The sequence below is a fragment of the Agelaius phoeniceus genome, chromosome Z, assembly GCF_051311805.1.
Source record: "Agelaius phoeniceus isolate bAgePho1 chromosome Z, bAgePho1.hap1, whole genome shotgun sequence".
NCBI classification, from domain to species: domain Eukaryota; kingdom Metazoa; phylum Chordata; class Aves; order Passeriformes; family Icteridae; genus Agelaius; species Agelaius phoeniceus.
This window is the reverse complement of record NC_135303.1, coordinates 29,022,361-29,050,265: the sequence shown is the minus strand read 5'-3', so window position 1 is coordinate 29,050,265 and position 27,905 is coordinate 29,022,361. Positions and strand designations below refer to the sequence as shown.

Below are 27,905 nucleotides of genomic sequence, written 5' to 3'. Positions count from 1 at the left end.
ACTTGTTGTTGGCAACATTCACTTTTTTGATTTCCAAATATCTCAATGTTAGAGCTGCTTGTTCCCAGATGAGTAAAAAGCTTGGAGCAACTTTATTGAGTAACTTAGTTTGAAGTCACTTAAGAACCAATACAGTTAAGTATATATGTAATTTACTACTAGTGCTGAAAGAACTCTGAATATGTAGTGGACTTTTCCATTTTTCCTCTTACATTTCTTGTTCTTCTCCTATTTGAGACAGTGCCAGTACTTTTTTCTAACAGTTATAGATACAGTGGCAGATAATCCTTTTCCTTTTTAAATGTAAGCTTTTGTTTACTCTAGCGCTTGTACTTTTGTGCTTTCAGATCAGTCATTTTCCTATGCTTAACCCTTGTTTTGTTATTGTAAATGAGACACTCTTAACTTCCTCACTGTTTTGCACCTGTTGTAGTTCAGGTTTAGCCTTCCTGAATGGGGTTACTTGAATTAAGTTTATGTTGCAGTCTAAGCAGTTACCCTTGGCAGGTGTGGTTTGTGGTTGCTGTAATCTCTGCTGCAGTATCCTAAAACTGTATTTGCATTCCTCACGGTAGCATTCCAGTTTTTACCTACTGTTGTCTTAGGTGCAGCAAGACATCTCCTATGCCAGATGTTTTGTATATCTATGGTAAGCATATATTCTAGTGCAGAAGGACTGTGTGGGTTTCTCTCAAGTGCAATGAATATGGCTCTGTTTATACAGCAGCTTTCAGGAGTGCTTGTGTTGTTAAAAATAAGTGTATTGTACAAGTGCTCTTTTGACTCAAACTTTTAAATGGTTTTGAATTAATATTTCCCTTGTGGACAAAATTATACAAGCATTTTCTTGTTATGGTGCTTAGGGTAGCTTCAGGACTTGTGTAAAAAAATAGCTTAAACAGGTTTTCTGTGTGAAGTCTGAGAGTTGTACAGCTATGTGCATTTTAAAATATGATGTTTATAAGTAAATGCATATTTAATTTGGTAGAACAGCTGCAGTTCCAGAATCTTCCTCTTCATCTGTCTTAATTCATTACTGTCTGTTCTGGTTGGGCACATACTCCAGTTTGAGAGGTCAGAATAGACTTTTTTAAGAACTATAATGAAACTCTTGAGAGCTGGGCTTTCAGTGCTGTGTAGGGGTGTTAGTATGTTTCTGCTCATCTTCTAGTATACAAACTGATTTCTTGTGATCAGGTGGTTCTTTAGCAATAGCTGTTTGGTGTGTAAAAGCTCTACCTTTCCTGCTCACCTCTTCTTATTGTTAGATTTACTATTTTTATTACATGACCGTGTACTTGACTTGAACCTCCTATTCACTATTCAGCTTTTTCTTCTCCTTCATTATTTTTCCCTTTCCCTTTGACATACTTCTCTGCTGCTCAAACTTACCTCCTCTGCAGATGCTTAACCACTACCAAAAAACTAGCTAAAGGAATTTTTGCTTGAGCATGTCATGACCCATCAGTAAGGGGCCATGATGTTCACTATAAATTCTCATCAAGATTCAACAAAGACCCTGGACATGCTTTAGGGAGTTCTTGTGCTTTTTTGTGTGACCACCTTGTGTCCAGCAACCAGCTCACTATTTATCCTTAAAAGGTGTTTGTTAACAAGCCCTTACATTTGAAGGCTTTCACAAATGCTGGGTAGCAGGCCTGTGATTTTTACGGCACACTTTAATGAACTCTCAGCTCCCTCAACACACTACTTAAAGGTGCTTGCTCACAAACAACAGCATTTCTGCAACTCACCACTCCCACAATAAACTTCAGTACAGAGTATGGAATAGAAAATGATAGCTGTACTTTGCCCAGACAGAGTGAGGGAGAAGAGAAATAAAAGCGGAAAAGGAAGAGAGCAAAAGAATATTATCAGTCCTTAGATCCTGCCTTGGTCTCACTTGTGTGGCTGGTCCAGAGCTGGGAATAGTGACACAGTGAAAGAGAAGAAAAAGAGAGCAGGGGAGCCCAGTCTGCTTCCTTTCATAGATAACCTGGTGCAGCCTCTTATGGGAATGTGATTTTTTGTGCTCTTTTGTTCTCCTCCAGGGAATGAGTGCAGGGTGGGGAAGTGAGCACAAATCTCCATCCAGGTGGAGCAGGGAGTTGGCTCAGCACTGTGCTGCCTCACCTCAGTGAGACCCTGTCTTCCAATCACAGCTTTCCTGCGAAAACAGTCAGAATGTTTGAGACAAAACATGCTTATGCAAGGTCCTCCACACCACCCAGTGGCTCAAACATTCCTTATTATTGGTTGGGCATACAGCTCATCTTTGACTATGGTGATCTTTATAGATTGGACGCAGGGCTAGAAGAGGGAGGAAGCAGAAGACAGTACGCAGCTAATCAAAGTTGCAAAAAAGTTGTAAAATGTTGTGCTCATCATTAAAACCAGAAATCCCACCAATATTACAGTTCCCATTTGTGTCAAACACTTTCCCCGCCCCATGCTTTAAAACCAAAAGAAATCTGGTGTCCAGGGCTTGATTCATTGAACAAGTTCTTTGGTTGCAGTGTTTGGAATTGTTCAGCAATCTGGTCAGCAGCATCGTTCATCTTTGCTCAGGCCTCTTCAGTTAAAGTTGTAGCATTGTGGATGGTGACAGAGCACTCCTCTTTGGTGAGGCTGAGCATCCCATGTAATGTTTGTTCAATAATGGGTATGCTGATGGTGCATCTGTCTCCGAGGGGTTGTCAAATTGAACATTGATAGGACACAGGGAAGAAATTCAGACACCTCATTTCCATCCAGCGCGGTATTCTAGTGTTAGGAATAAGATTTTTCATCTGAACTCCTCCAAGCCAATCCCAAAGGGGCTCTCTATTTATTTCGTCATTCTTCAATTATAATTGTCAGTAAGATTTAGGATAGTTATTTGTGGCTCTGTGGCAAGCTAATTCCTGCCATCAGGTACTAACCTGAAAAATGTAGAGGATGTTGGTCCTATTATAATTTTAGCAAGTACAAGTATGTCTATTCAAAGTTCTAATACCAAGTATGAACCGTATTTCAGGGGCATTCTTCAGGGCAAGTGTTACTATACATCACAGCAGACAAACTTACAGGCAACAGAAAGAATCCTAATTTCTTCCTGAGTGAAGTAGGGCATGGCAAGGCAAAACCCTTGGCTGTGAGGCCTCCATATTCTTACAAATTCTTGTATTAGCTTCCAAGTTGAGTTGGAGTCTTATTATGGTAGTTCTTGTTTAACAAGATGAAGATAAAAGGACACATGGCTGAAACATCTTGGGTACAGTGCTAGGTACAGATTATAAAACAACAGCAATATGCTTGATGTTAACATCACTCATTGCTTTGTCGTACTTCTTGTAGGAAAGGAAAATGGAAAAATGCCTTGTTCTAAACCAGTGGTTGAAAAGAGGGTACTGTCAACTGGTGTGAGCACAGTATTCTTTATCATGGGCATTGAGAGTTATCCATAAGTAACTGCTGAAAGGCTTCTGAAGTCACTGCTCCAATAATGAAAAAAATCTGCTAAAGCTAATTGTGCTAGGCTTAAGTTTAATTGCTTAATTTAATTTGATCCATGTCCTTCCTTTTGTGAAAGATACAATTGATTCTGTTTCCCGTGGCCCATTCCTGTACCTCTGGAGCAGTAAAGTGGTTGCCATTTTCTCACTGGGTGGAATTGGGCTTGGGTAAATACCTGAACCACTTCTCTAAAACTCCGTGCTTTTGCCTGTGCCTAAACTAAAAAATTCCACCTGGATTAGTCTGAACCTCCATATTTGAGGTGGGAGTATATACAGCTTCTTCCTTCTCCTCATTTAAGTTACCCTGCTTTGATATTTTGGTTCTGATATATGGCACTATTTTGTAGCAGTTTGCTGATCCTGTCCATCATCTCTGGTTTCAGTTTTAATTAGTGGTGCAGAATCCAGATTCTACATCCTGGAATTCCTCATGAAAGATTGTCTCATACACATGAAGCTTGAAGCTATGCTGGAAGCCTGCTAATATAACCATGTTTGACAGCAAACAGCCCTTCTGCCTTCAGCCTCTTTTCCTGATTGCTCTCAGCAGCAAGCAGTTCCCTCTCCTGAGGCCTGCTCTCCCTTTCCAGGAAACCTAAACCCCTTGACCAATAGGCAGCCCATTGCATAAGGGACCAGAACTCTTAAGGACTATTTATCTGTATGCAAACCTCAGATTCTCAGTATCCCTTGGCCTCCTCTTCTACAGCTTTTTTCTGCTCTACACCAACTGCTGCCTACACTTCTGTCTTTCCTATAGCCACTTCTCTGGCTTCAGCCTCTTCCACAGCTGCCTTTGTCACCATGCCCAACATTCCTCTGGTTCTCTCCTTCTCCTCATCCTCATCCCTCACTACTTTTGATTCCTTCACTTGGGTGCGTCACTCTCTGTTTATAAAAATCAAGCAGCCGAATCTTGCCTCTTCATTTCACATACTAATTCCTTATCTGAGCACTTGTGTAAGTCCTTGTACTCCCAAGGCCAACTTCTTATCCCTACTGTGGTACCCAGCACATCTCTCAGTATTTTCTCCTGCTTTGTAGCCTTGCAGAGCTCGAGGTGTAGAAGTCTCTTTCTATATTCAGCAAAGATTCCAATTTTGTTCTTTCATTTTTCTCTCTATCCAGACATCTCTGGAAGTGGTCAGCCAATCTCGTGGATGTTTTTTTAAGAGCTCAACCAAGACTTTCAAATGCTTTTGCAGCCAAATTTTGCTGTCTAAATATTTTAGTAAAAAAAAAGTCTGTCTCATCTTGCTCTCTGTATGAACATTTTTGTAAAGAAGTCAGCCAAACTTTATAGAAACGTCTTTCTGTTTTTGCTATCTATACATTTTAGTAAGGAGTCATTAATCTTTTTATCTCTCTCTGTTTCCATCAGCATGACACACAGTACTCCACATATGAAGATGGGCTTAGGTCATACTTTCCCATAAAAAGGAAAGGGGTCCATGCTTGGAATTTCCTGAGCTGTCATGTCCTGCTCCTCCCTGTTTCTGATCCATACTGTACCCCAGTCAGAGATGGAGATATCTGAGCCCATCCCAGCTAAAAATAGTTCAAGAGTTAAGTCCCTCTCAGCCTCACAAGAGTCATGTCTGTGATGCCAATTTATTGTTAAGCCATTGGTGGGAGTGTGATGTTTGTTGTAAATTCTTACAAGTCTAAATTATGAAGCCACCAGACTACGCGCTTGGGAGCTCTTGTGCTTTATTGTACAGTTGTTATAACTTTGGAACCCCCACTATTAGACTCCAAAAGTGTTGGCTAACAACCCATTCATTTTGTACAGTAGGGGGAAAAATTTGACAGCTGTGCTTTGCCCAGGCAAAGCAAGGGATGAGAGAAATTAAGGTGGAAAAGAGAGAGGAAGAATGAAGAAGTTCAGTGTCTGTAGATTTGTGTAGTCAGTCCTGCTGCATGGATGGTCCAGAGCTGGGATAGCAAAATAAAGAAAGGGAAAGATACGGAAAAAGTCATGACGGAGGCCCAATGTGCTTCCTTTTATATTTAACCTGGTGCAGCCTCTTATGTAAACAAGACTTTTCATGCTGTTTTGTTTGCGCATCCCACAGGCAACCTTTTGAGCCTTTCTCTGGGAAATCAGTTGGGAGGGACTGAACGGGAGCAGGAAGCTGGCTCAGAACACTGCTACTCCATCTCCATGGGACCCTTTGTTTCACTCACACTTTTCTTGTCATAACAGTCAGAATATTTGAGACAAAACGTGCTTATGCTTAGTCCTCCATGGAACTGGTTCTGGAAATACATCAGTTTTTCTTTGGGTGAAAGATAGGAAGTTACAGAGTAGTCATGACTGCCTTTTAAACTAATCTTTAATTCACTGACTCACTAGTCTACTCTTAAGATTTGAATTGATAAATTCAAACCTAATATAAATGAGGGTTGTGCGTGGAAAGCAAGTTGCACTTTGTTTCAAGGTTGTAACATGTATTTGTGACAAAAATAATTGTAGAAAGAATTCATAATGAACTTGAAGCAGATTTCACATTTTGATAGCCCAGTTAGTTTTGCTTAGTAATCAATTTATTGGATAATGAACACTTGCTTATTTTAGGAAATTCTCGCTCACTTTTCACATCTTTGCAAAAAATACAGTGTTCAGTTATGCTGGTTGCTCTGGAGTGCAAAAAAGATACAGTCAATTCTATTTGTTTTTTGCAGAAACTGCTACATTAGTCCTTCCTTACTTTTAGGCATCTGCCTTTGGCATCCTGGCAAGATCAAATGCACAAATATACACTGTCAGGGAGTTCAGCAGCAATAGGAAACAACTAAGTCTTGGAGGGAGATGGGTTGAGGAAGAAGACTTATTTCTCATTCATGCACATTGGGTCATAGTTTTTCATGCCCTGAATGTGATACTGAGAGACAACACAGGTTTATAAACTTGTAGCTTTAAGATGATGATGTGAGGAAAAAGATGAGCACTTTGCCCAAACTTTTCCTGAAAATTGGTGTTCAGCAGTATCAGTTAGTGCTGATAACTGTATTGAGAGTTACTTACTATGTGCTGCAGTTCCAATAGTTACGGAATTAGTTTCCAAATTATCACTGATGTGTTCGAAGATCACAGAATCAATTAGGCTGGAATAGACCTCAGAGAGCATTCAGTACGACCTCTGACTGAAGACCACCATGTCAGAATGTCACTCAGTCCCATGGCCAGTCTTTTCTTAAACATTAAACACCTCCAGGGATGGTGACTCCACCACCTCCCTGGCCAGTCCATCCAATGTCTAAGCACTGTTTCTGTGAAAAAATTCCTCCTAATGTTCAACCTAAACATCCCCTGGTGGAGCTTAATATTAAGATCATGTTACATATCATAAGAAACATGGCATATCTTCTAAAAGATGCTCTAGGAAATTAGTTCAAGAATCTTGTGCTAAAGAACCTTTTCTTTGCAAAGGGAGATAATCAGATAGTTTGGGTTTCCATTTAGGCTGCATGTGTATTCTTCTGCTTAATCTCATGTCACTTCATTTAGTTCTACAAGACCCTGACACACGGGCATGTTGAACACTATAATGAGATTTTATTAATTTGCATAGACCACAGACTTATTCTGGGGCTTTTTTTTTTGCTTGTTTTGGATTCATCGTTTGGAATGTAGATACTTGATTTTTGCTAAGCTGTTAGTATTTGGTGGAAGGATTTGGTCTTTTTTATTAAAATCCTAGGAGAAGCTTCTTGTAAAGATATATTTCTCAAGTAATAGATATTTGGAGTTTTTTTTCAATCTGTTAAGCTGCATATTAATGCCACTTTCTGAGAAATGTAGGACATACTATCCACATGTTTTGGAGAAACATACTATTTTTTAGGTATTCCATCATGTGTCTGTTACTTGATTTGCATGTTGGACTCTGGCCCTGTGGAGCAATACAAGATGTAAATATCCATATATGCACTACTCTAACCTGCAGGAGGTTTAGTTTTCTCTGTTTCTTAATTGCCAGTCATTTCAGAAGAAACATTGAAACTTTCTGTGTGGCTTGGAAGTAGTAGGGCTAGTTTGGCTGGTAGTAGGTTAGTGTATAGTTTTTAGGCTTTGTTTTAAATGTTGTTTTTGTTTTTAAATCAGGAGCCAATGAAGTCGAGAGCACCACAGCTACATTTGGAATACAGATTCTACAAGCAGCTAGGATCTGGAGGTAAAAAGCAGTATAATGCATTTTACTGTGATGAATCCAGGATCAATTTTTGGCTGAAGTTTTCTGGGTTTAGAGGTTTAAATCTATTTAATAAAATGTTCCTTACTACTTAAAGCAGAAAAAAGCCCAAGGAGTTAGTGAATTAAATTATAGTGAATAATAATAATTATAAATTCCATTATTCTAACTTTTTTCCTACTCAATAAAGTGTCTCTATGAAGTCCTGACTTTTAAATAAATCCTACCTATCACAGCATTTGTCTGCATACAAGTATACCTTAAACTAAGACTATTCCCAGTACAACTCTTTGAAAAAAATACTGTAGGTCTCCAAACCGCTAATCTACTAATCATGTATTTTGAATGAAAGTTGATGTGATAGCTTGAATAGCTTCAAATTCAGTTTTACTTTACTTCACTTCTACTGATTCAGTATATATTGCTGCTTACTAGTTTTAAACCTCTTAAATACCTCTAGGAGAAGTTTAAATGCAGTTTAATATTTAAATTTCTCATTTCACTCCCATTGGTGCTTTTATACCCAGAAGTACTCTTATGGTGGTGGCCTGAATGATCCAATTGTCACCTTTTGTTTTTATAGGTGAGCGATACCTAAAACTTCTCACACAATTTTGTGCCTTTCACAAAAGTGCATATAATCAGTTAGGAAGATGTAAAGTTTCTTACCCTAGTAAAGTGAGTACAGATTCTCTAAATCAGCTATAATTTAGGAAAAAGAAATCTTTTGATATCTTTTCCTTGAAATTACTCCTAGAGTAGGTCATGTAACTAACTATTTTTCCCATTTTTCTACTAATGTAGAATTTTATTTTATGAGTGGACTACTAACAGTGGTTTTCTACATGTTTATTCAGGGGCTTTTACATGTTTCTACATGTTTCTACATGTATGTTCAGGGTCTTTTTAGAAAAAGCAGCTGGATATTTGTGCCAGTGATTTTGATTGTACTTAAGCTAGAATAAAATCCTACTTAGTGTGAAAAGTCTCTGAAAAGAAATACACAATGAACATGCCCATACCACTTTGATTTTGTTACCTTGAATGTGTGTATGTCATGATGAATTTTAATACTTTTTAATTCCTATTTTCACCTTCTTCCTTAAAATTTGGGATCATATGGCAGCTCATCTGTGCTCTGACTGGACAGTGTTTCTCTGTTAGCTCTCAAAATTTCATGCTACTCTTTTAAAGACTACTTCTGGTGAAACAAAGTTTCTAATATGTTCAGTTAATACAGACCTTTTTTTCCAGGAATTTTTAGAGATTACTTTAGGCAAAACACAACTTCTCTTGTCAATTTCTCTTCCTAGATGGAAAATAAAGTTGTAGATAGGTAATCAAAATCTTGAGTCTCTATGGTTGCTGTTTGGAGAAAGTCATCATAGTATGGTGGTTTTTTTTTAAGTAGTTATAAATTGTCAGCATACCATACACTAACATTGTGAAATAACTGATGAGTAGAAAGATGAGATCTTAAGTGTTTAACTAATGGGGCATGACAACCCACAAGTTAGGTACATTACCTATCTGTGAATATAGAGGTGTAACTATTTAAAAGTGCAAAGGAGCTATGTAGTGGAGGTAAGAATAAAGCTGTAATTTCTAGTTCAGACTGCAGAAGTTAGGCAGTGCTTCTCAGAGGTAGGAACCATTACAGGAGAATTTACTGGGAAAATGTTTTAGTGAGTGTAACTATGTTTACTTTTTTATTTAGTGAATAAGACTGGGAACTGTGTTTAGTGTAAAAACATAGTGAAGTCACAGTTATCCTTCTTTACTTCAGATATCATTCAATTTTCTTAATCCTATTTGCTGGTTGCAACAAATTTTATCTTTTTGTCTGATGTCTGGTTGAAGTACTGAAAGGGAGAGTCACCTCTCTGATTCTTTGCATGAAGATGAGGTTACCTTTAGGGTGAAAATGCGAAGATAGAGCTGGTGACTTACTAAGCATCATCAATATTTATGAAAAACTTTGTTGCAGACCTCCTTTGTTTTTGCAATAACCTGCTTTTATTCAAAAGTGAAAGCCTCTCCCAGCAGTGAGCCTTGAAAGCTCCTTTGTGGGCTTTTCTCAGGCTCTCCACTTGAGGCCTATTTTAAGGGGTTTTGTGACAAAGGCTCATTATGAAGTAAGTAATTTTCTTTTTCCTATCTACATAGAAGTTAAACAAAGATTGCTGATTCCTTATCTTCTGGCAGCAGTCACTTTTTCTATACTTTTAGGAGTTGGGCCCTCAAGCCGAGGAAGTTATATGGCCTGTGATTTTCAGAAAAATCTTTGTAGCATTATGTAGTTTCTGTTCTCATGTAATCTGGTTTTAGTTTGCTGATTTTTTGTGACGTGCATATTTACTGTGAAACATAGATTTAAGTAATTTTATCTCATGAACAGTTGAAAACATAGTTTTGGAAAGTTGATCCACTAAGTGATAAATTCAGAAAGCAAGTATGTAAACCTCCTATGTAAAACAGGAGATAGTGAGTGGAAAAAAAACTTTCACCAGGTCTATCCATGTAGATAGTATTGCTTTATGGGCAGTGGTCGTTCTTTGATCAGAGAGAGAATGGATTGAAAGAAGTGGTCTTCAGTATGCAAGTTACAGAAGAGTCTGTCATAGGAGCTATAAAAATTGCTGCCATTGCTGGAAGAAATTTGTAATACAGCAATTGTGAAGAGAGAAGGTTTCTCTGATACACAGTTATGCACCATACTAGAAGTTACAAATGTTTCAAGCTTTCCATCTTCTAAGCTTCTAAAAATCCATATTTGTAGGCTTTCTTACAATGAAGTTATCTTTTTCTTAGCTGTTTTTGTTTATTTGCACCAACTTTTGGCCTATAGCTTTATAACTGTGTGGACTGTGTAATTTGCATTTAATTGTACTGAATTGTGCTTCCCCTTGTTATCCTCATGTTTACATGTATACTTATGTATTAATAGCAAGTGATTACTAAACTATGGTTTCAGAAGCAATCAGTGAAAAGGGAGTTGTACTCCCAGTCTTGTAAGGAGACCCAATATTTTCTATAAAAACCCCATGGTTTTCACGAATAAGAGCTACAGATTCCATAGTTTATGCTACAAATTGACTTAGTGTGAAATAATTAATTGGCATAGTGTGAAATAATCTGAAGCTTAAAGGATAAAATTCTTTTAGGCCCTGTGAAATCCTCCTTGACTTGGAGGTGGCAGGAGGAGGAGGAAGAGGCGTTAACATGTGAATGAATACTTCTAGAAGAAAATGAGGTTATTTTCTGGCAATATCATCCTGAAAGCAAGTAAAAAAAATGTTATTGTGATTACAGATTATTTTACCTTCAAATCTTTTTTAATGGAGCATCCTTGTACTTCCTCTAATCTTGTAAGCATCCTTGATGAAAAGAGGATTTTGAAATGGTTTGTTTTCTAGGTATTTCGTTATCTGCAGCCAGTATTTGTCAACTAAGTCTATTTATTTATTTTTATAATATCTCTTTTTCTTGCTTTACTAATAACCTTGTAGCTTGGGATTTTAAAAAATATATATTTGTGTTAATCTCTCTGCTAAGTCATGTTGTTTTGTGTCTTGAATGCCATGAAAATGGAAGACATGCTTAAATTAAAAAAGGATCAGAGGGTTCTTTTGTAGTTCTGCTCACTGAGAGAACAAGGAGAAAATAGGCATGAAATATGATAGATGTGCAGTTTTTATACACAAGACTTTGGAACTGAGAGTATTAATTCTCTGTATTTAATAAAAAGTGGTTTTATCTTGCATGAATAAGAATTAACATTTCAAAACTGGATTCCTTTGGAGACGATCTGCTCAAAAAGAAGGCCTAAATGTAACTTTGCTCTTAAATATACTCTTTGAAATGCCTGTGAATGTGCAGTAACATGTAGGTGTTTGTCAGGAAAAAAAAGTGAAGAATCTTTCTTAAAGAGGAAATACTTTTAGTGCTTTTGGGCTTTTAAAAATGTTTTTAGTTTTTTAGGGAAATGGACGTCAAACTTATTAAAAACAACTTTTAAAATGACTTCAAAGATGTGCCTTATTTTATAGTCTTGTCATTATTTAGCTTTCATTTAGGTTTTATGTACTAATAGAGATTTTTATGAAAATTGCTTTCTTTTTTCTGTGATAATTTTGTAGTTTAGTAACTATGAGGGTGTTTTCCTCAGGGAGTTTGAGATCATTAGTCAGTATGCAGAATTTCTAGTCAATTGAATGGGGAACATATGGATGGAATTTAGAATCTTTTTGCTTCTGATAAATTTTGTTTAATGTGTATTTTCTTAATATGCAGATATAAGATATAAGAAAACTATACTATCATACTCCAAACAAAATGCTTGCTGAATTCTTACCTGAAATTGCGTTAAAGCTTTTGGAATTAATAGAAAACAGTTTTGTATTTTTTGATTTTTTAATTAATCTTCTATGCTCTCAGGCTTTCTTTGCATGATTAGAAGATAAGGTGTAGGTGTATTTCATGCACCATGCTGCAATTTAAGTGACAGATAGGTATGGTTCAGTTTCCTTTTGCAGAAAGGAGTCTGTAAATGAAAGAAGTTATGTGTTGCGTGTTGATGAGCATAAAAACGGTTTAGCTTTCATTGTCTGATTTTTCTAACCTCTCTTAATAGATTGGTCATTATCATAATGACTGGGAGCTTTTGCAAGTGCCTGAGAACTCGTTTGTACTTACTTACCTGACAAGTGGAGCAAAAGAATGGCAAGCAGCTTCTGCTGCTTAAAGTGAATTAGTAGAACTCCTGTTTGTAATGCTGTTGTTAGCACAGACTTAGAACAGTTCTTGTTTATAGCAGCGAGGGGCATTTATTATTAGATTTTATTTTTTTCATTTGAAGTAATTTTTGAGGTCACAGATCTCAAAACAGGTCACAGATCTGTTCAGCAGTGGATTAACCTACTGGTAAAACTTAAGACAAGGCAGATGCTCAGTATTGTAAATCAGGTTTTATTTTTCTTAACTTTTGGACATCTGTTCTTTTAGCTGAAATCTAGTTAACTCTTCCACTTGAAATGCTGGAAGCCATTCACTTTTCTTACAGGATCACTACTACTGACTAGTCAATATATAGGATATACATTTGTGTACAGTAGGAAAAGGTGTTTTATTTAAGAAGGTCATTGCCATTATGAAATGAGTGCTAAGTATTGCATTCTGTACCTGAACCATTGTGATTTGGTACCAACATTCATGTGACGTGGTCTGTAGTGGTATCTAAAAATATGGTTTTCGGTTTTGAGATCATGCGGAGCTGCCTTTGACACAGCGGAATCACAGTACTTGGACAGCTGTAATTACACAGTTACTGTTGGATTAGTGATTCAGGAGGATTTCAGTGTGGGCATAATGTGGTTTTGGGAGAAATACAGAAATAATACAGAAATACAGAAATACAGAAATATTCCCATACAGTAAGTGGAGTCTGCTCACCATTTTGTAGTCAAGCTCAGGAGAATATTTATTGTAGCATTTAGAGCATGTCTGGATTCACCAAATTTTGGTTTGGCAATGTAGCAGAGTGAGTTTGAAATACTTTGAATTTCTGATTTTGAGAGGGGCCAGAGTACCCTAAGGCAAGAACACTTCTTTGCTATGAGGTGCCTTATACACAGTTTAATATGGACTAGTAGGTTAGACATTGCTGTTTATGGTTTTCTTTTTTGTGTTGGAAATGTGTTTGATGGGCTGAAGGCCAAGAATGAGGTTCAGTTCTCAGTGTCTTTAGTGTTTTTTCCTCTAGGTAAAGACAAAAATGTTAAAGGTGAGAAAATGTGTTTCTTCATTTAATTACAGTTCAGACCAGCTTTAGCTGGTGTGTAAGATCTGAGTGTTCAGTGACAGCTATTAATTATTTTCGTATAGCTATATTCAGGGTATGGTATCTCTGAAGCAGATTTTTCTGGTGAAAGACAAGCTATCTTTTGCATTTAAGATGTTACAGGCGACTTACACTGTCACTGTGAAGGCAGTAGGATCTCAGATTGCTAGTGATACCATGTCTACTTCATCCCCTCGGCCATAGCCACCTTGCCTTCCACTTTAGCCTGTGGGAGAAAAAAGAACGCAGCAGCATGATTTCATTGTGGTGCATCAGCGTCTGTGTTTTGCTATAACTCTTCCCAAGACAAAAATTTCAGTATAATAATTTCTTAATTTCTTTCTCAGTTGGTAGACTGTAATGTACTTTACTAGATTGATATTCTATCATGCCATGAGGAAGTGTCTCAATAGCAAATCTCCTTGAGTTAGTGCTAGAAACAAAGCACTACAGCTAGATTATTGTGTCAGGTGATTATTTTTGTTCATAGATCTTCTAGAAACAATTTAAAATGACTTTTCTCATTCTGTGTTATTCAAAATATTTTGGGATTGATGTCTTGCTGCTATTATAGGATAAACATTATGAAAGTTACAAAGGTTTGAAGCGAGTTTACGGGAAAACACAAATGTGAAGTGCAGCTGTATTTAATTGGATGTTCCTACTACTTAGTTAAATCAGTAATAATTTACTGGAACTTCAGATTTTAGAGTATTATTTAATTTCTAAAACAAGGGTGTTATGTTTCTAATGATCAATGACAACGTATATTGAAGACAAAATCTCTAGCTGTAAACTACAGAGTTAGGAAGTAGGTGAGTTCAGGGTAGTCCTAGTTTACATATATAAATAAAACTTTATCCATTCTTACAGATATGTTTGAGTTACTGCACTTCATATCCTTTCTATACATCTTGCTAGCCCACATTCAGTATGAATGCAAAGTGAGTTTTATTAGTAACTTCACGTGAATATTGCTTTGAACTATGCTTCTAGGTAGGTAGCTGAGAATTTGGTCTTAAACTGATGGCTGTTTCTTTAATTAATTTTTTTAGTCACGCTGTCCTGCTTTATTACTTCTGTTGTAATTTGACTGGCATTATTATGCTGGGGAATCAACAATAAGCAGTTAGTTAAAGTGGTTGGTAATCATGATAAAGTTAAAAAAACTAAACATGCAGGTAATCTTAAAAAATAAAGCTCTTAAGCTTAATTTAGGAATATAGTATTAGAGCACTTAAACTGAATCAAATATTGAATCTCTTGACTGTAGAGGAATCTATTCATAGGAACTGTTAATCTGTGTACTGATGACTGCTGCAGTTGTATCATGAGTTGTTTGGGGAAAACTGACTCAGTTTTGAGTTTTTGCTGCTGATCTGCTTCCTTTCATAGGAAAGTTGAGCTGCTCAGTTATTAATATGAATATGCTAATGTTTATGTGAATAAACATAAATGGATGGTAATGCCTAATTTATTTTTCAAGTGTAGTCCAACAAAATTATAAATATGGTGCTTGCAGTTTTTCTTGTTTTATGCCAATCCTTTTCTAGGATTTAGTCTAAGGACACGTACAGGATTTTCTGAATTTAAAGTAATTTTTTCCCCCTGGAATAAGTGTAAGAGATCTGATAAGAATCAGATGGCAGCTGCATAATAGAGTTACATGATAATGTTTCTGAGAAACAGTAGTTACTGGCCATAGGAACCCTGGATGTAATCAAAAATGTATGTTGATTTTGTATTGTGACATCACACAGATTTCAGAGATTGGGCTTTGAAAGGCATACAATAGTTGTAATTGTGAAAGGAAGCTTGATAAGACAGTTCAGTGAACAAAATGAATGTTAGATAAATGGATATTTGTTTAATCATGATTACAATAAAATACACCTCTAATTCTGTTTTAGTTATTTATTACTAAATAAATAACTATAGAAGATTTTTCCTTTTGAAATAGATCTAGTTATTTTATTACTGTTTCTTCTTTTTGCAAACATATTCTTATATTTGTAAGTAAGAGATGTAGTCTGTGTTGTGGTGATATAGTGTCTCATTCTGTGTTTAGAGTTTTATAGTTCGTGGCTGATCATGATTTCAGTGGCATTCAGGTGCTATGTTTCCAGAGACTGTGTGACCTTCTGTGTGTGCTGCTTTGGCTCAAGTCAGAACACACTACTGTAAGTTTTATAATCGCTTCCTTTGATAGGATTCAAACCAGATGCCATAGAATAACTAGGGAATATTTGTGTTTGTGGCAGTTTGTTAATTTGTATCCTTCACAAGAGTACTAGTATGACTGTGCTGTGCAAGACAACTGTTACTGCAAATCTTCCAGCTAGTTTAAAGTATTTGGCTTATGTCCAATGAATTGCCACATATGAAAATTAAGACTGCAAATAAAAGGCAGTGTGATATAAGAAGCTGAATACACGACACCATGATCTGCGTATCTTGTGTATTTTATTGGCATGTGTCTGATTGAACAGATTCTCAGCAATAGGGTATAATGCAGATACCATCAGTCTGTTTCTTGATTGGTTTAGAGAAAGCTCTAAAAGGAAATTGGTATTACAAGAAACTGAAAAACACTGGAAAGCTACTTACTAGCTTAATAGCTTTACAAATTTAGATTGTATTGTATAAAGACATTTTGCTAAGATACAGCGCAAAATTAAGTCAGTGATAGATGAGGTTAAATGCAAGTGGTATTGCCATTGACCTGTATGTTGCATTTTCCTTTGGCTGTTGCTGCTGCCTGTTTATCAAATTAGTTTTTTTTTCCTGAATGAGGACACACACCTAAAATAATTGAAGCTATGACATAATATCTGTGTGGAATTTTTTCCTTAAAATACAAATGTGTTTGTGCTAGTCATGTATATTGCTAGAGATAACTGAACAACATGCAGTCTCAAGCTTAAATCAGGTTTAGTGATGAAGTTCTTCAAGAAGACAACCAAGAGGGATAATGGTCCAAAGCAGAAATAGCTTATTATTTTCTTTGTTTTAAAGAGATTCGGCAGATACAGTTTAATCTACTAGTCATGTTTTCTTTGTTCTAGTACTTTTTTTATCCTTTCATAGTTGTAGAGGAAGTCAGATACGTCAGCTTTAAAGGCTTTCTGGACATCATGTACATAAACATGGTGGAGTAAAGTATTTGAATGAAAATTAAAGGGTATAATCCATAAATTCCCATAACTGTTTTAGGGATCTCTCTTTGCACCCCTGCCCTTCCCATTTAACCTTCTCAGTGTATAGTCAAGTACTTTTTGAATGTTTGGACTTGATTTTGGAGAGCAGAGGTGTACAGCAGTAATGTTTTAGGTGGCTAATGAAAGCTAACTTTTATAGAAGAAACCAGAATCCAAGTGATGCTCAAATAGTTAATTTCCAAGTCAAGACTTCTTTGATTTTTTTCAAGAGTAAAATAGAATTAAAATCATACTGGCTTAACATGGATTTACAAATTTATGACAGGAGAATCACCTAAGTATTGTAGATTACTTTAGTCAATTAAGCCCATTCAAATAAAAGTGTTTTTTACTTGTCAACAAATATAAATATCTAGGCATAGGGAAATATGACTTGTACCTTAAAAAATGGTTCTATTTTAAGAGTTTTAAACCTAGAAAGAAAAGATGTTTAAATGTTAAAGTAACTTAGTGTGGGGAGTATGTGAATCTACTTTTTTGGCCAAAAGTAAGTTTCCTTTTTGATGGAAGAAGAGGAAGTTATATGTGACTTTTAGTGACATTTATGTGACAATCATTGAATTCTGCTTATAACTGGGGGGGGGTACTACTTTTTAAAAAGGATTTTTAAGAATGGGGAGAAGACCTGTCAAGGTACTAGAAAAGATTGAATGGTAATCAAATTAATTGTTAATCAAGAAACTGAAGACCAGTGGCTTCTTTAAATTCACTGCAAGACAACTGGGATGCATCTTAAAAGCTCAACGTATTTCCTTCTTTTGTTCTTCAGTGGTTTGAGCTAGAGTAATTCAAAATGGAAATAAAATACCTCCTCTTAATTGGTGATTAGTAGTGGAATATCTTATCAACAAAATAGTGGTTTCTTAAATTTCTAAAAATCAGAGTTTCTTTGTTTGTAGCTCAACCAGTATCTCTTAAAGCTTTATCTAAGAGAGCTTACATTATGTGGTGGTGGGAGGAAAAGCCTCATATATGTTTTTATTAGTAACATGTTACTTTCTAACTTCTGGAGATTTAGAGACATGGAGAAAGAATGTAAGTAGCAGAATGACACCCGCTTATTGCTTTTAAGCAAAAGTACTAAGAGTGCTTTGATTAAGAACCAAAGCCCTGAACTTCTAGTACTTTGAACTGTTAATATCAAATTATTTTATCAACATGGGTAATTTTAGACAGGATGCTCCATATGCACTGCAGAGGTTTTTACATGTTAAACACAGTTTTGGGATGTTTTGGAATTCTCATCTAATCAGAGAATCAAGTGTTTTAGTATCTTTCTGATAATTCAGGATGATATTTTTAAATTGAAGAACACTATCTCATAGCTTATTCTGATACAGGATGTAATATGATCAGTGCTTCTTCATTACTAGCAATAAGCTACTCCTGTGAAGTCTTTCTGAAGTGGGTATGATTATGCATTTTAAATATATTAGTATAGAGATGAGTGTGATGATACATATTGAAAACCAAATTGTAGCTCAAGTCTTCTGAAAACTGAACAGCTGGATTTTTAGGGGTTTTTCTTTAAATATTTTGACTTGTAGGAAAAGAGATTAGTGAAAAACCTCTTTAAAATGGTGCTTTGATTTCATGTTAATTTTGCTAAAACAGTAATTGTTATATAATTTTTTACCCAAAGCTGTAGTTGGTACATTGCAAATTTGTGCCCTCAGTGTGTCTCTATAGTAAGGTATGAAAAATTGAAGGCTTTATGCAGAAAACACTTAGAATTAGGGTTACATTTGACCTACAGAAAATGAAGTTGAAATCCAGTGTTTCATTAAGGTGTTCTGAAAACAGGTTTGGTACTTCTGTGTAGTGCATTATTGAAAGATTGGACACTGTAGAAAAAGCTCACATGAAAATAATACATTTTCAGTGTATTAAATATTTGGAATAAATGAAACAGACGATGTGTACTAAAGAACAAAAACCCAAAGATCTGGAATAACTTGCTTCCCTAAGCAAACAAAATTTATTCTGCTGAATGAGGAAGATGTCCCGTGCATTGAAAAAGTACAACATGAGTAGAAGCAATTGTATCAAGTTATTTTTAGTTAAGTAGACACACAATGCATATTCTACAAAAAGGTGGAAGTAAAATTGGATCATAGGGCTTTAACTATTTGTATGTTCGAAATTCTGGATTGCCTGTGTTCCTAAGGCAGGTGTTCATTTAAAACTATAAAGTCCAGACTGAATGTATCATTACACTCTTGGGTTCATTAATAGCTTTTTGATTTTTTAAATGATTTCTCTAGATAATAAGGTGCTTTTATTCCTAAAGGTAGAAATAGCCTTAATTTAAGAAGTTTAATTTAAGTATATTTTTTTTGTACAAGAGCTTATTTAAAGCCTTCTTAGCATTTCAAAACCCTGTTTCAATTTATGGTTACAAAACTAATAGAGAGGTTCTAATTTTAACTTTTTATATAAATCTTGATATCTTTCACAAGTCAAATATGTAATAGTACCCTTTTCATTAAAATGTTTGTGACTATCTTCAATATTCCTGTTGTGTCTTTTACCTGTAGTTTTTATGAAGTTTATTTTTGTTTCTATGTGAAAAATGTATTTTTAACTTATGATCGACTTGAAATTGGGTAGGAATTATACTGCTATGTACCTTAATCTTAATTAACCCCTTATCATTACTTTGTATTTTCATTTTACAGATGGAATACCTCAGGTTTATTATTTTGGCCCATGTGGCAAATATAATGCCATGGTGCTAGAACTACTTGGACCTAGTCTGGAAGATTTATTTGACTTGTGTGGTAGGACATTTTCTCTTAAAACCGTTCTTATGATAGCCATACAGTTGGTAAGTAGAATAGATGTTAATTTGAGTGTTCACTAGAATAACTATATTAGTCTTCAATGGATTAAATGCTTTCTTCACTTAGGAGATTTGCACTTCAGTTTTAAATTGATGTTGGTGGTATTTAAAATTCTTGTCATACAATTTAAGCAGGAATACTCTTAGATTACTTTCATTTACTTTGTTTCAGTTTTTCAAGTCATTTAGTGACTGTAATTACTTGTGTCTTCTGCGGTCTTATCGCAATCTAAAATCATGAATTTTGATATACTCTTTCAAAAAAGAAAACCTTAAAGAAATAAAAGTAATTTTAGCCCAGACAAGCAGTTGTATTATGAGACTCCTAAATATCATAAGTATTTTTTTCCCGGGCATTCTTATAAGAAAGCAAACAAACAAATGAAAAATTCCCCAAATTCTTCTAGAATTTATAGCACAAAATTATTAAATGAAGAATTATTCTCTTTTTTGATGATTCCTTATTTGGTTCTGACTTGAGGGTGGGTGGAAGTGGAAAGAAGGACAAATAAGGCTGTACATATTTACCAGATTTCCACCTCCCTAAATAGTGATATTTTTACCCGTAATGGTTAAAAATAGCTGTTTAAAACATGATTGTAGTTATATAACAGACTCCAGCTACAGACGTACAGACGTACAGACACATTGAACTTATTTATAGCCAAGTTCTTTTTTTTAAATGCTCAAGTCCTCACAAGTCCAGAGATCAGCTTTATGTAATACTTCCTGTTCTTTTTCTGAATGTGGAAATTTTGATAGAAAGCAGTCCAGCTAGAATGCATAGTGATGAGCTTTCAGTGCTTCTCTCAGTTATATCTTTAATATGTAATAGATCAGACTTTGCTGCTTACTGCTTGGTGACATAATTTCTGGTTTTACTTTTCATGTACACAAAACATACTTGTGCCAGCTGTTTTGAGAGGCAAAAACTTCTGTTGTGTGCAAGATTCATGACTAATGTCCAGTGTGAAAGTTTCCAATACAACAATTGATGTATCTGCTTTGGAAAAGTGTACAATTTTCATTGACTTTAACTGGGAGATACTTCATTAAGAACAATATTGCTTTGGTTTTAAGCTGTTAGGAGGGGTGATTTCTTCTATGTATAAAGCCAATATAAGATATTTAGCTTCTGACACATTTTAATGTGGCAATCTGAAGCTTAAATTAAACTTCCTTGTCTATTTTTTTTTTTCTTTTATTGAAGATTTCTCATATGGAATATGTCCATTCAAAGAACTTGATATACAGAGATGTAAAACCTGAGAACTTCTTAATAGGACGACCTGGAAACAAAACCCAGCAAATTATTCACATTATAGACTTTGGTTTAGCAAAGGAGTACGTAGATCCAGAAACAAAGAAGCACATACCATATCGAGAACACAAGAGCCTTACAGGAACAGCTAGATACATGAGTATAAATACGCATTTAGGAAAAGGTACGTGTGCTTTTTAAGTACAGAAACAGCTGTGGTTTGTCATAAACCATCTTGCTTTCAAGTAACAGTTTTTGTCAGTCCCTAGTCATTAAGAACTACAAATTTTGTGTATTGTGCAAAATATAGTTTGGCCTTATGGAAATGCTGTTTATGGGAATAATCTTTTTTGAATTGCTAATCATCTTGATCATGTCTTGGGAATTGTCCTCTTTGTTAGCTTTCCTTAAAAGAAAGATGTGGTGTATCTTTTTGTAGCATAATACCTTCACATTATAAGTGTACCATGGCAGGGTGAAGTGTCCAGGAAATCGGTGTGCTTATTAAATGCACAAAAGTCAATAGGTTGCAATAGCATGGATTTTCAATGCTTCCTTGCTTTTCCGATCTCTTTGAAATGCATCATAAAGTAATAAAACAGCTTGGAGATAATGCTGATTTCTCGATTTTTTTTTTGCATTTTTTTTAGTGCTTACACTGTTAATAAGGCATTGTCAGAGTCATTAAAGGTTATGCCAGCAAGCTAAAGAAATTACAGGATATCTATAAATAGAAAAGTTGGTTTTATTGAATGAATAAATTCACCTTGAGAAAGGTATGAGTACTCAGATCTTTGTTTATTACAGCTATAGAGAGGTTTTCTAGTGAAATCAGTTAGTTAGACCCCTTTGTGTATGCCAGTTGTTTATCACTGCATGGTAATCACTTATTAGGTTATTCTTTGAGTTGATCATAAAAACGTTGCACAATACTTACAGTTTAACTGTAAGCATAGCTGTTAAAACTGCAAATGAGAAACCATTCACATTTCTCAGACAGGAATAAGGTGCTTTATCAATAAAGCACAACCAGGAATCACTTAGGTTGGAAAATATCCTTAAAGTCATCAAGACCAACTGTTAACCCAGCACTGCCAAGTCCACCACTAAAGCATGTCCCTAAGTGCCACATCTACAAGGCTTTTAAGATACCTGCGGAAGTGGTGACTCAATCACTTCCCTGGGCAGCCTGTTCCAATGTTTTAGAACCCTTTTGGTGAAGCAAATGTTCCCAATATCCAATCTAAACTTCCCTATGGCAAAGATGAGGCTTTTTCCTCTTGTCCTATTCCTTGTTCCTTGGGAGAAGAGGCCAATGTGGCTACATTCTCTTTTCAGGAAGTTGTAGAGAGTGATAAGCTCTCCCCCAGACCTCGTTTTCTAAACACTCTCCATCAGCTGCTCCATCAGCTGCTCCTCATAGGATCTGTGCTCCAGACCCTTCACCAGCTTTGTTGCTCTTTAGTGCAACAAAGTGCAGCACCTCAAGTGTAGGGTTTTAGCTTCCTAAATCTAACTTTTGGAACTCAGGTTCTTCAGATCAAAGAAGCATCCGCTATATTTTTCAGGCATAAATGGTGATGTCAGTGTAAGGTGACTGTTATATTTTTGACACTGGGCTCTCATCTTCACTAGCAGAATAGACTTCTGATTATCACAGCATTTTCAACAGTGGCACAACCCCTTTTAAAATAAAATAAATTTTTTACTCCTCCTTAAATAAATGATTGCCCCTAAACCTTTTAAGAAAAACAAACCGAAATGTAAAACTGGTAATTACTTGAAAAGCAAACTGAATTTTGATTACATGTCTGATATTTACACAAGATGTGTTTATTTTTGTCTAATGGTAACTTATTTAATCGTAGAATGGTTTTAGGTTGGAAAGGACCTTAAAGATCATCAGTTCTGAGTCTGTTGCCATAGGCTGGAACACCAGGTTTCTCAAAGTCTCATGCAAATTTGCCTTGGACAGTTCCAGAGATGAGACAGCTTCTTTGTGCAAGGTGTTTCAGTGTCTTGCTACTCTCACACTGAGGAGTTTCTCCTGAATCTTTAATCTAAACTTACTGTCTTTCAGTATGAAACCACTAGGCCTTGTTGTGTCACTACATGTCCTTCTAAAATGTTCCTGAATAGCTTTCTTGCAGGCTTCTTTTTGGTACTGGAAGGAGCTGTAATGTCTTCCTGAAGCCTTTTTTTCTCCAGGCTGAACAGCAGCAACTCTCTGACTGCCTTCATGGGAGGGACACTGCCTGAATGTCTTCATGGACTTGCTTGATCAGGTCTATATGCTTTGTATCTTGGGGACCCTAGAGCTGGATGCTGCACTGCAGGTGGGGTCTCACCAGAGCAGAGGTGTAGAATCCCCTCCCTTGCTCTACTGGCCACACTGTTCTGGATGCAGCCCAGGACATGTTTGGCTTTCTAGGCTGTGAGTGTACATTGTGGGGTCATGTCCCACCTCTTATCCACCAGCACGTGGAAATTCTTCTCAGGGCTGCTTTCCATTCTCTGTCCAGCTTGTATTTGTGCTTGGATTGCCCTAACTTAGGTGCAGGTCTTTGCACTTCTCGTTGTCATGTTCACACAGGCCCACCTCCCAGGCCTGTCCAAGTCCCTCTGTGGCATCCCTTTCATCAAGGGGAAGGTGCTGTTGACAGCACCACATGGCCAGATGAACTTGGCAGACTTGCTGGGGGTGTTCTTGATCCCACTGTCCATGACACCAGCGAAGGTATCACCCCGCAGTAGTTCCAGTACAACCCCTAAGGAACTAGTGTCCACTTGGATAGGGAATTCTTGACTACGATTTACAGTATGACCACTCAGCTAATTCCTTATCCATTTGTTTCAGCTGTCAAATCAGTGTTTCTCTAGTTCAGAGATAAGGATATCCTGTGTTACAGTATCAGATGCTTAGCATATATCCAGGTAGATGATGTTGGTTGCTCTTCCATGCACCAACATGTAGTTGTGTTGAAGGCCACCAAACTTGTCAGGCATGATTTGCCCCTACTGAAGCCATGTTGACCATCAGCCACCTCCTTATTTTCCATGTCCCTCAGTATAGTTACCACAAGGATCTACAGTGTGATCTTGCTGGGCCCTTGGTGAGACTGACAGGCCTATAGTTCCTCATGCCTTCCTTTTCTTCCATTTGTAATAATGGGGGTTATCTTTCTCCTCTTTTAGTCTGTGGAATCTTTACTGGGCTGTCATGACTTCTCAGATGTAGTGGATGTAATGGCTATTGTCTTCGCCTGAGACTCCCTAAAGACTCATAGATGCATCTCAGCAGGTCCCGTGGACTTGTGCACCTTCAAGTTCCTTAGATGGGCTCCAACTTGATCTACAGTGTTCTTCATTCTGCCAGTCCCTGCCCTTTTCTTCTTGTGACATGAGTAATGTGACTGGAATACATACCAGGGAAGATGGAGGCAAAAAAGTAATTTAATGTTCCCCAGGATCCAATCTAAGCTTACCTGTGGTGCAATGTAATTTCTTTGCCTCAGCTTTCTCCATATCCCAGGTCTCCTGTTTCCTTCTGGAGATGTCATGCATTTTTCCTAGTTTTCCTTTTGTCACCATCTTACTTATAGAATCTCTTCTTATTGCCCTTGACATTCCTGGCCACATTTAATCCTCTCAGGGCTTTAGCTTTCTTAAGCTGATCTCTGGCTGCTCAGACAATTTCTCTGTATACCTCCTAGACTACCTGTCCTTGCTTCCCTTCTCTATATGCTTCCTTTTTTTTCTTTGGATTCATCCAGGACCTCACTGCTTATCCATGCAGGCCTCCTGATGGTTTTTGCTTGACTTTGTTGGAAGGCATTGCTCCTGGGCTTGGAGGAATTCATGCTTCAATAAAATTAACCAGCTTTCTTAGGACCCTGCTTCCCTGCTGGGTCCTATGGTACGTTGCCAAGCAGATCCCTGAAGAGGCCAAGATGCATCTGCTGAAATTCATGATACTGGGTTTGCTTTGCTCCCTTCTCACTACCTTTAGGATCTCAAACTTCAGCGTTTCATGATCACTGCAGCCAAGGCTGCCCTGAGCTTCTCCTTCCCCACCAGCCTCTCCTTGTTGGTGAGAACAAGCTCCAGCATGGCACATCCTCCTTTTTATGTTCTCTGTCACTTGGAGAAGGAAGCTATCATCAAGGATAACTTACTGGATTGCTGATGCCTTGCTGTCTTGTCACTCCAGGAGATATCAGAGTGGTTGAGGTTCCCCTGTGAGGACCAGGGCTTGTGAACATGAGGTGGTTCCTGTATATTGGTAGACAGCTGTTATGAATGAGTGTTTGAGATCACTTAAAAAATCATCAGCAAGGGTATCAGTAAAACCCTGATTTAATATTAAGCAATGACAAAGTTCTTTGCAAGATTCACTCTGATACTTACTAGTCAGTTACACCAAGGAAAAAGAGAAAATCCAAACCACTACTAAAATCCAGTCAATAAAAACAGAAATGAACTGTCTAGGGCTGTGTGTTAGTTTAGGTGCATGTGACAAGTGACAAAAGGACAGTGAGGGCAGGTATAAAAAAGAATGCAGCCTAAAAGCTTAACAGCACTCAAAAGTATTTAACCTTAACTTACACCTTTACTTAAACCTTAAACTTAACAATTCAACATAGGAATTAACACTCAACAACATTTAACCTGTCTTATAACCTAACCTTACTTACAAGCCTAACTTTGATATCCCAGATACCTGAACATCTGAGAGAGCAGCATTTCTCCCAGAGTTTGCTGTAGCATATGTGTATGTTTATGCACACAAAGTCAGTGCAAAGTACCTGTCAAAAAATTCCCCTCAAAGGCAGTGAAATACTCACTCTAAGTGCTTTTGCATCTCTTTATTGTGCAAAGATTCGAGCCCTTGAGGAGTGAGGGTATTGGCCTATATTGGCCATTTTTGTTCAGCAGTTGTCTGAATACAGCAAACGTGGGAGTTTGTGGGCTCTGAGAGGCCCAGCTCAGAGAGAGGTTGCTGGTCTCAGCTGCTGCGGTCGAGAAGAATTCAAACGTTCTCATTTTAGACCACTGTTTTATAGGATCACAAGAGAGTGGGCTTTAGTCATAATAATGTTTCATCCTGGCCACAGTGTGAGTTGGCACACAGTTGAAAGTGTGAGAACAGGGATGTTATGCTATGCAAGCAAGAAAAATAGTTTCCAAGACTGTTGATAAAGAAAACATGAGCTTGTTAGACAGCAGGGACTCCTGGGAGCAAAGGGTTTCTGATATACTCAAGAGAAGCTGAGCCCAGGTGCTGTTTGTCAAGCTGAGACCTAATGAGCTTTTTTTCAGATAACAGTGGCCTAGAAGGGGTGAGGGAGGGATGCACCACCATGAGGACTCAGCTGCTCAGTCTTCCTGGCTGGAGTGCCTGTGGCCACCTAACCCTGCCCTCCTGTTAATCGGTCCCCAATAGCTCTCAGTCAGCTCCTTATCCATCCCCAGACAAAACTCCATGCACTCAACTTGCTATTGCCATGGAGGGTAACATTACCTCCTGGTCTCCCTTGCCTCTCCTTCCTAAAGAGCCTGAATCGTTCCATTCCAACAATTTTTTTTAATGTTCTGTGTTATGTAGTATATTTTTTAATTCATGCAGTGAGATATACAGAGCACTAAAGGTCCTCAAATTCTGTGTTTACAGAGACAGTGGCATATAGGATACAGTTATAGACTCAACTCTCAAAATAGTGGTAATAAGACAATTTTTTCGGGTGATATTTTTAGTGTGTAGATAATTTCCTGAGCTGCTTGAATGGTCTTACAGCTGACCCTTGTAAAAAAGTGTTTTCAGTAAAGAGGGAGGCTGTCAGGTTCACATTCTCTTATACATTATTTTTGAATATGCCTCTGTTGACCTGGAACTTTATCTGTTAGTACATATGAATAAGGAAGGATGTTGTCCTTAAATAAAAAGTGTTATTTTAGGATCCATAGTATATAAAATTGTCATAACAAATGCATAGCTGCTAGAAAGACTTTAAATGTGTAATCAAAACTTGGTCAAAATCACCAAAACCCACTCTTTTAAGGTGTATAGGAAATACATAGTTACTGGACATCCTGTAGTCAATAATCTTTTGTTTCAGAAGAGACATTTGATCAAGGATTTCTGGTAGTTTTGTGCCAAGTTGGGAGTGTGCATATGGAATAGAAGGTATTTTGTCTATGTGAAGAATAATGTGGCTTTATTCAGAGAGCTATTTGAAGGATATACAAATACTCTGCAGCTCTTACTAGCATGTCACTGGTGCCCTACCTTTCAAAAAGATAATTTCTTTTAGGGATAAAATGACTCTGCTTCTTCTCCAGTTCACTTCATTTTCAGGAGGGGAAAGTGAGATTACAGGGAGTGTAGATTCTGACTGGGAGGTTAATGAAGACAAAGATCTGCATCTGTGAAAGTTCTGCAAATTTCAGTGTTTGCTGGATATGTAAATTGGTAATTATTTTGGGATTTCCCTAAATTCAGAAGAACAGTGTATAAAGTGTTGTCAAAGTTATTTGGCTACAGAAAGCATAATCACATGGAGTCATAATTTACTGTAATCTAGCCATCTGTAATACTCTCTGGGGAACTACCCATATCCTTGATTGTATTGGTCGTTTTGTGATAGTGCTTAATTATTGCAGAGGTTAGTTATCATACAATGAATACTTGAAACTCTTCTGGGGTTTGCTCTTAATATGAATAGAAGGTCTGCTCTTAATATGAATAGAAAGGCCAAATGAAGCCAATTTGTTTAAACAAGTACTTATCCTCAAACAAAACTAGGAAAATGTCATTCTTACCTTTAGTACATGTACTCTCTTGTCAGAGCGGTTATAGGTTCTAGATTAAGAATCAGTTTTGCAGAGGCCAGACTCCTTTCTAATCTAAACCATCCCCAAATAATTCTACAGTTGATCAATTTTAATTAACTTCTTACTGCAAGAACAATGAACATTTGGTCCTAACTTTTCATTAAATCATAAAGTTTACTAAATCATGAAGTTTTTCCAGTAGCTCAAAAAAAAATAATCCT

The 27,905-nt window shown here is 36.8% G+C and overlaps 1 protein-coding gene across 4 annotated transcripts in view; it reads left to right on the top strand.

The window, feature by feature from the left end:
• The window catches only part of CSNK1G3 (casein kinase 1 gamma 3), a 70,053-nt gene that overhangs the window by 21,741 nt on the left and 20,407 nt on the right, over window positions 1-27,905 (top strand). For all 4 annotated transcript variants that reach the window (XM_077171125.1, XM_054651968.2, XM_054651965.2 and 1 more), the window contains exons 5-7: window positions 7,606-7,675; window positions 19,429-19,577; window positions 20,803-21,037. In XM_077171125.1, the coding sequence (XP_077027240.1) occupies window positions 7,606-7,675; window positions 19,429-19,577; window positions 20,803-21,037 (454 nt within the window). The remainder of the gene's footprint in view (window positions 1-7,605; window positions 7,676-19,428; window positions 19,578-20,802; window positions 21,038-27,905) is intronic.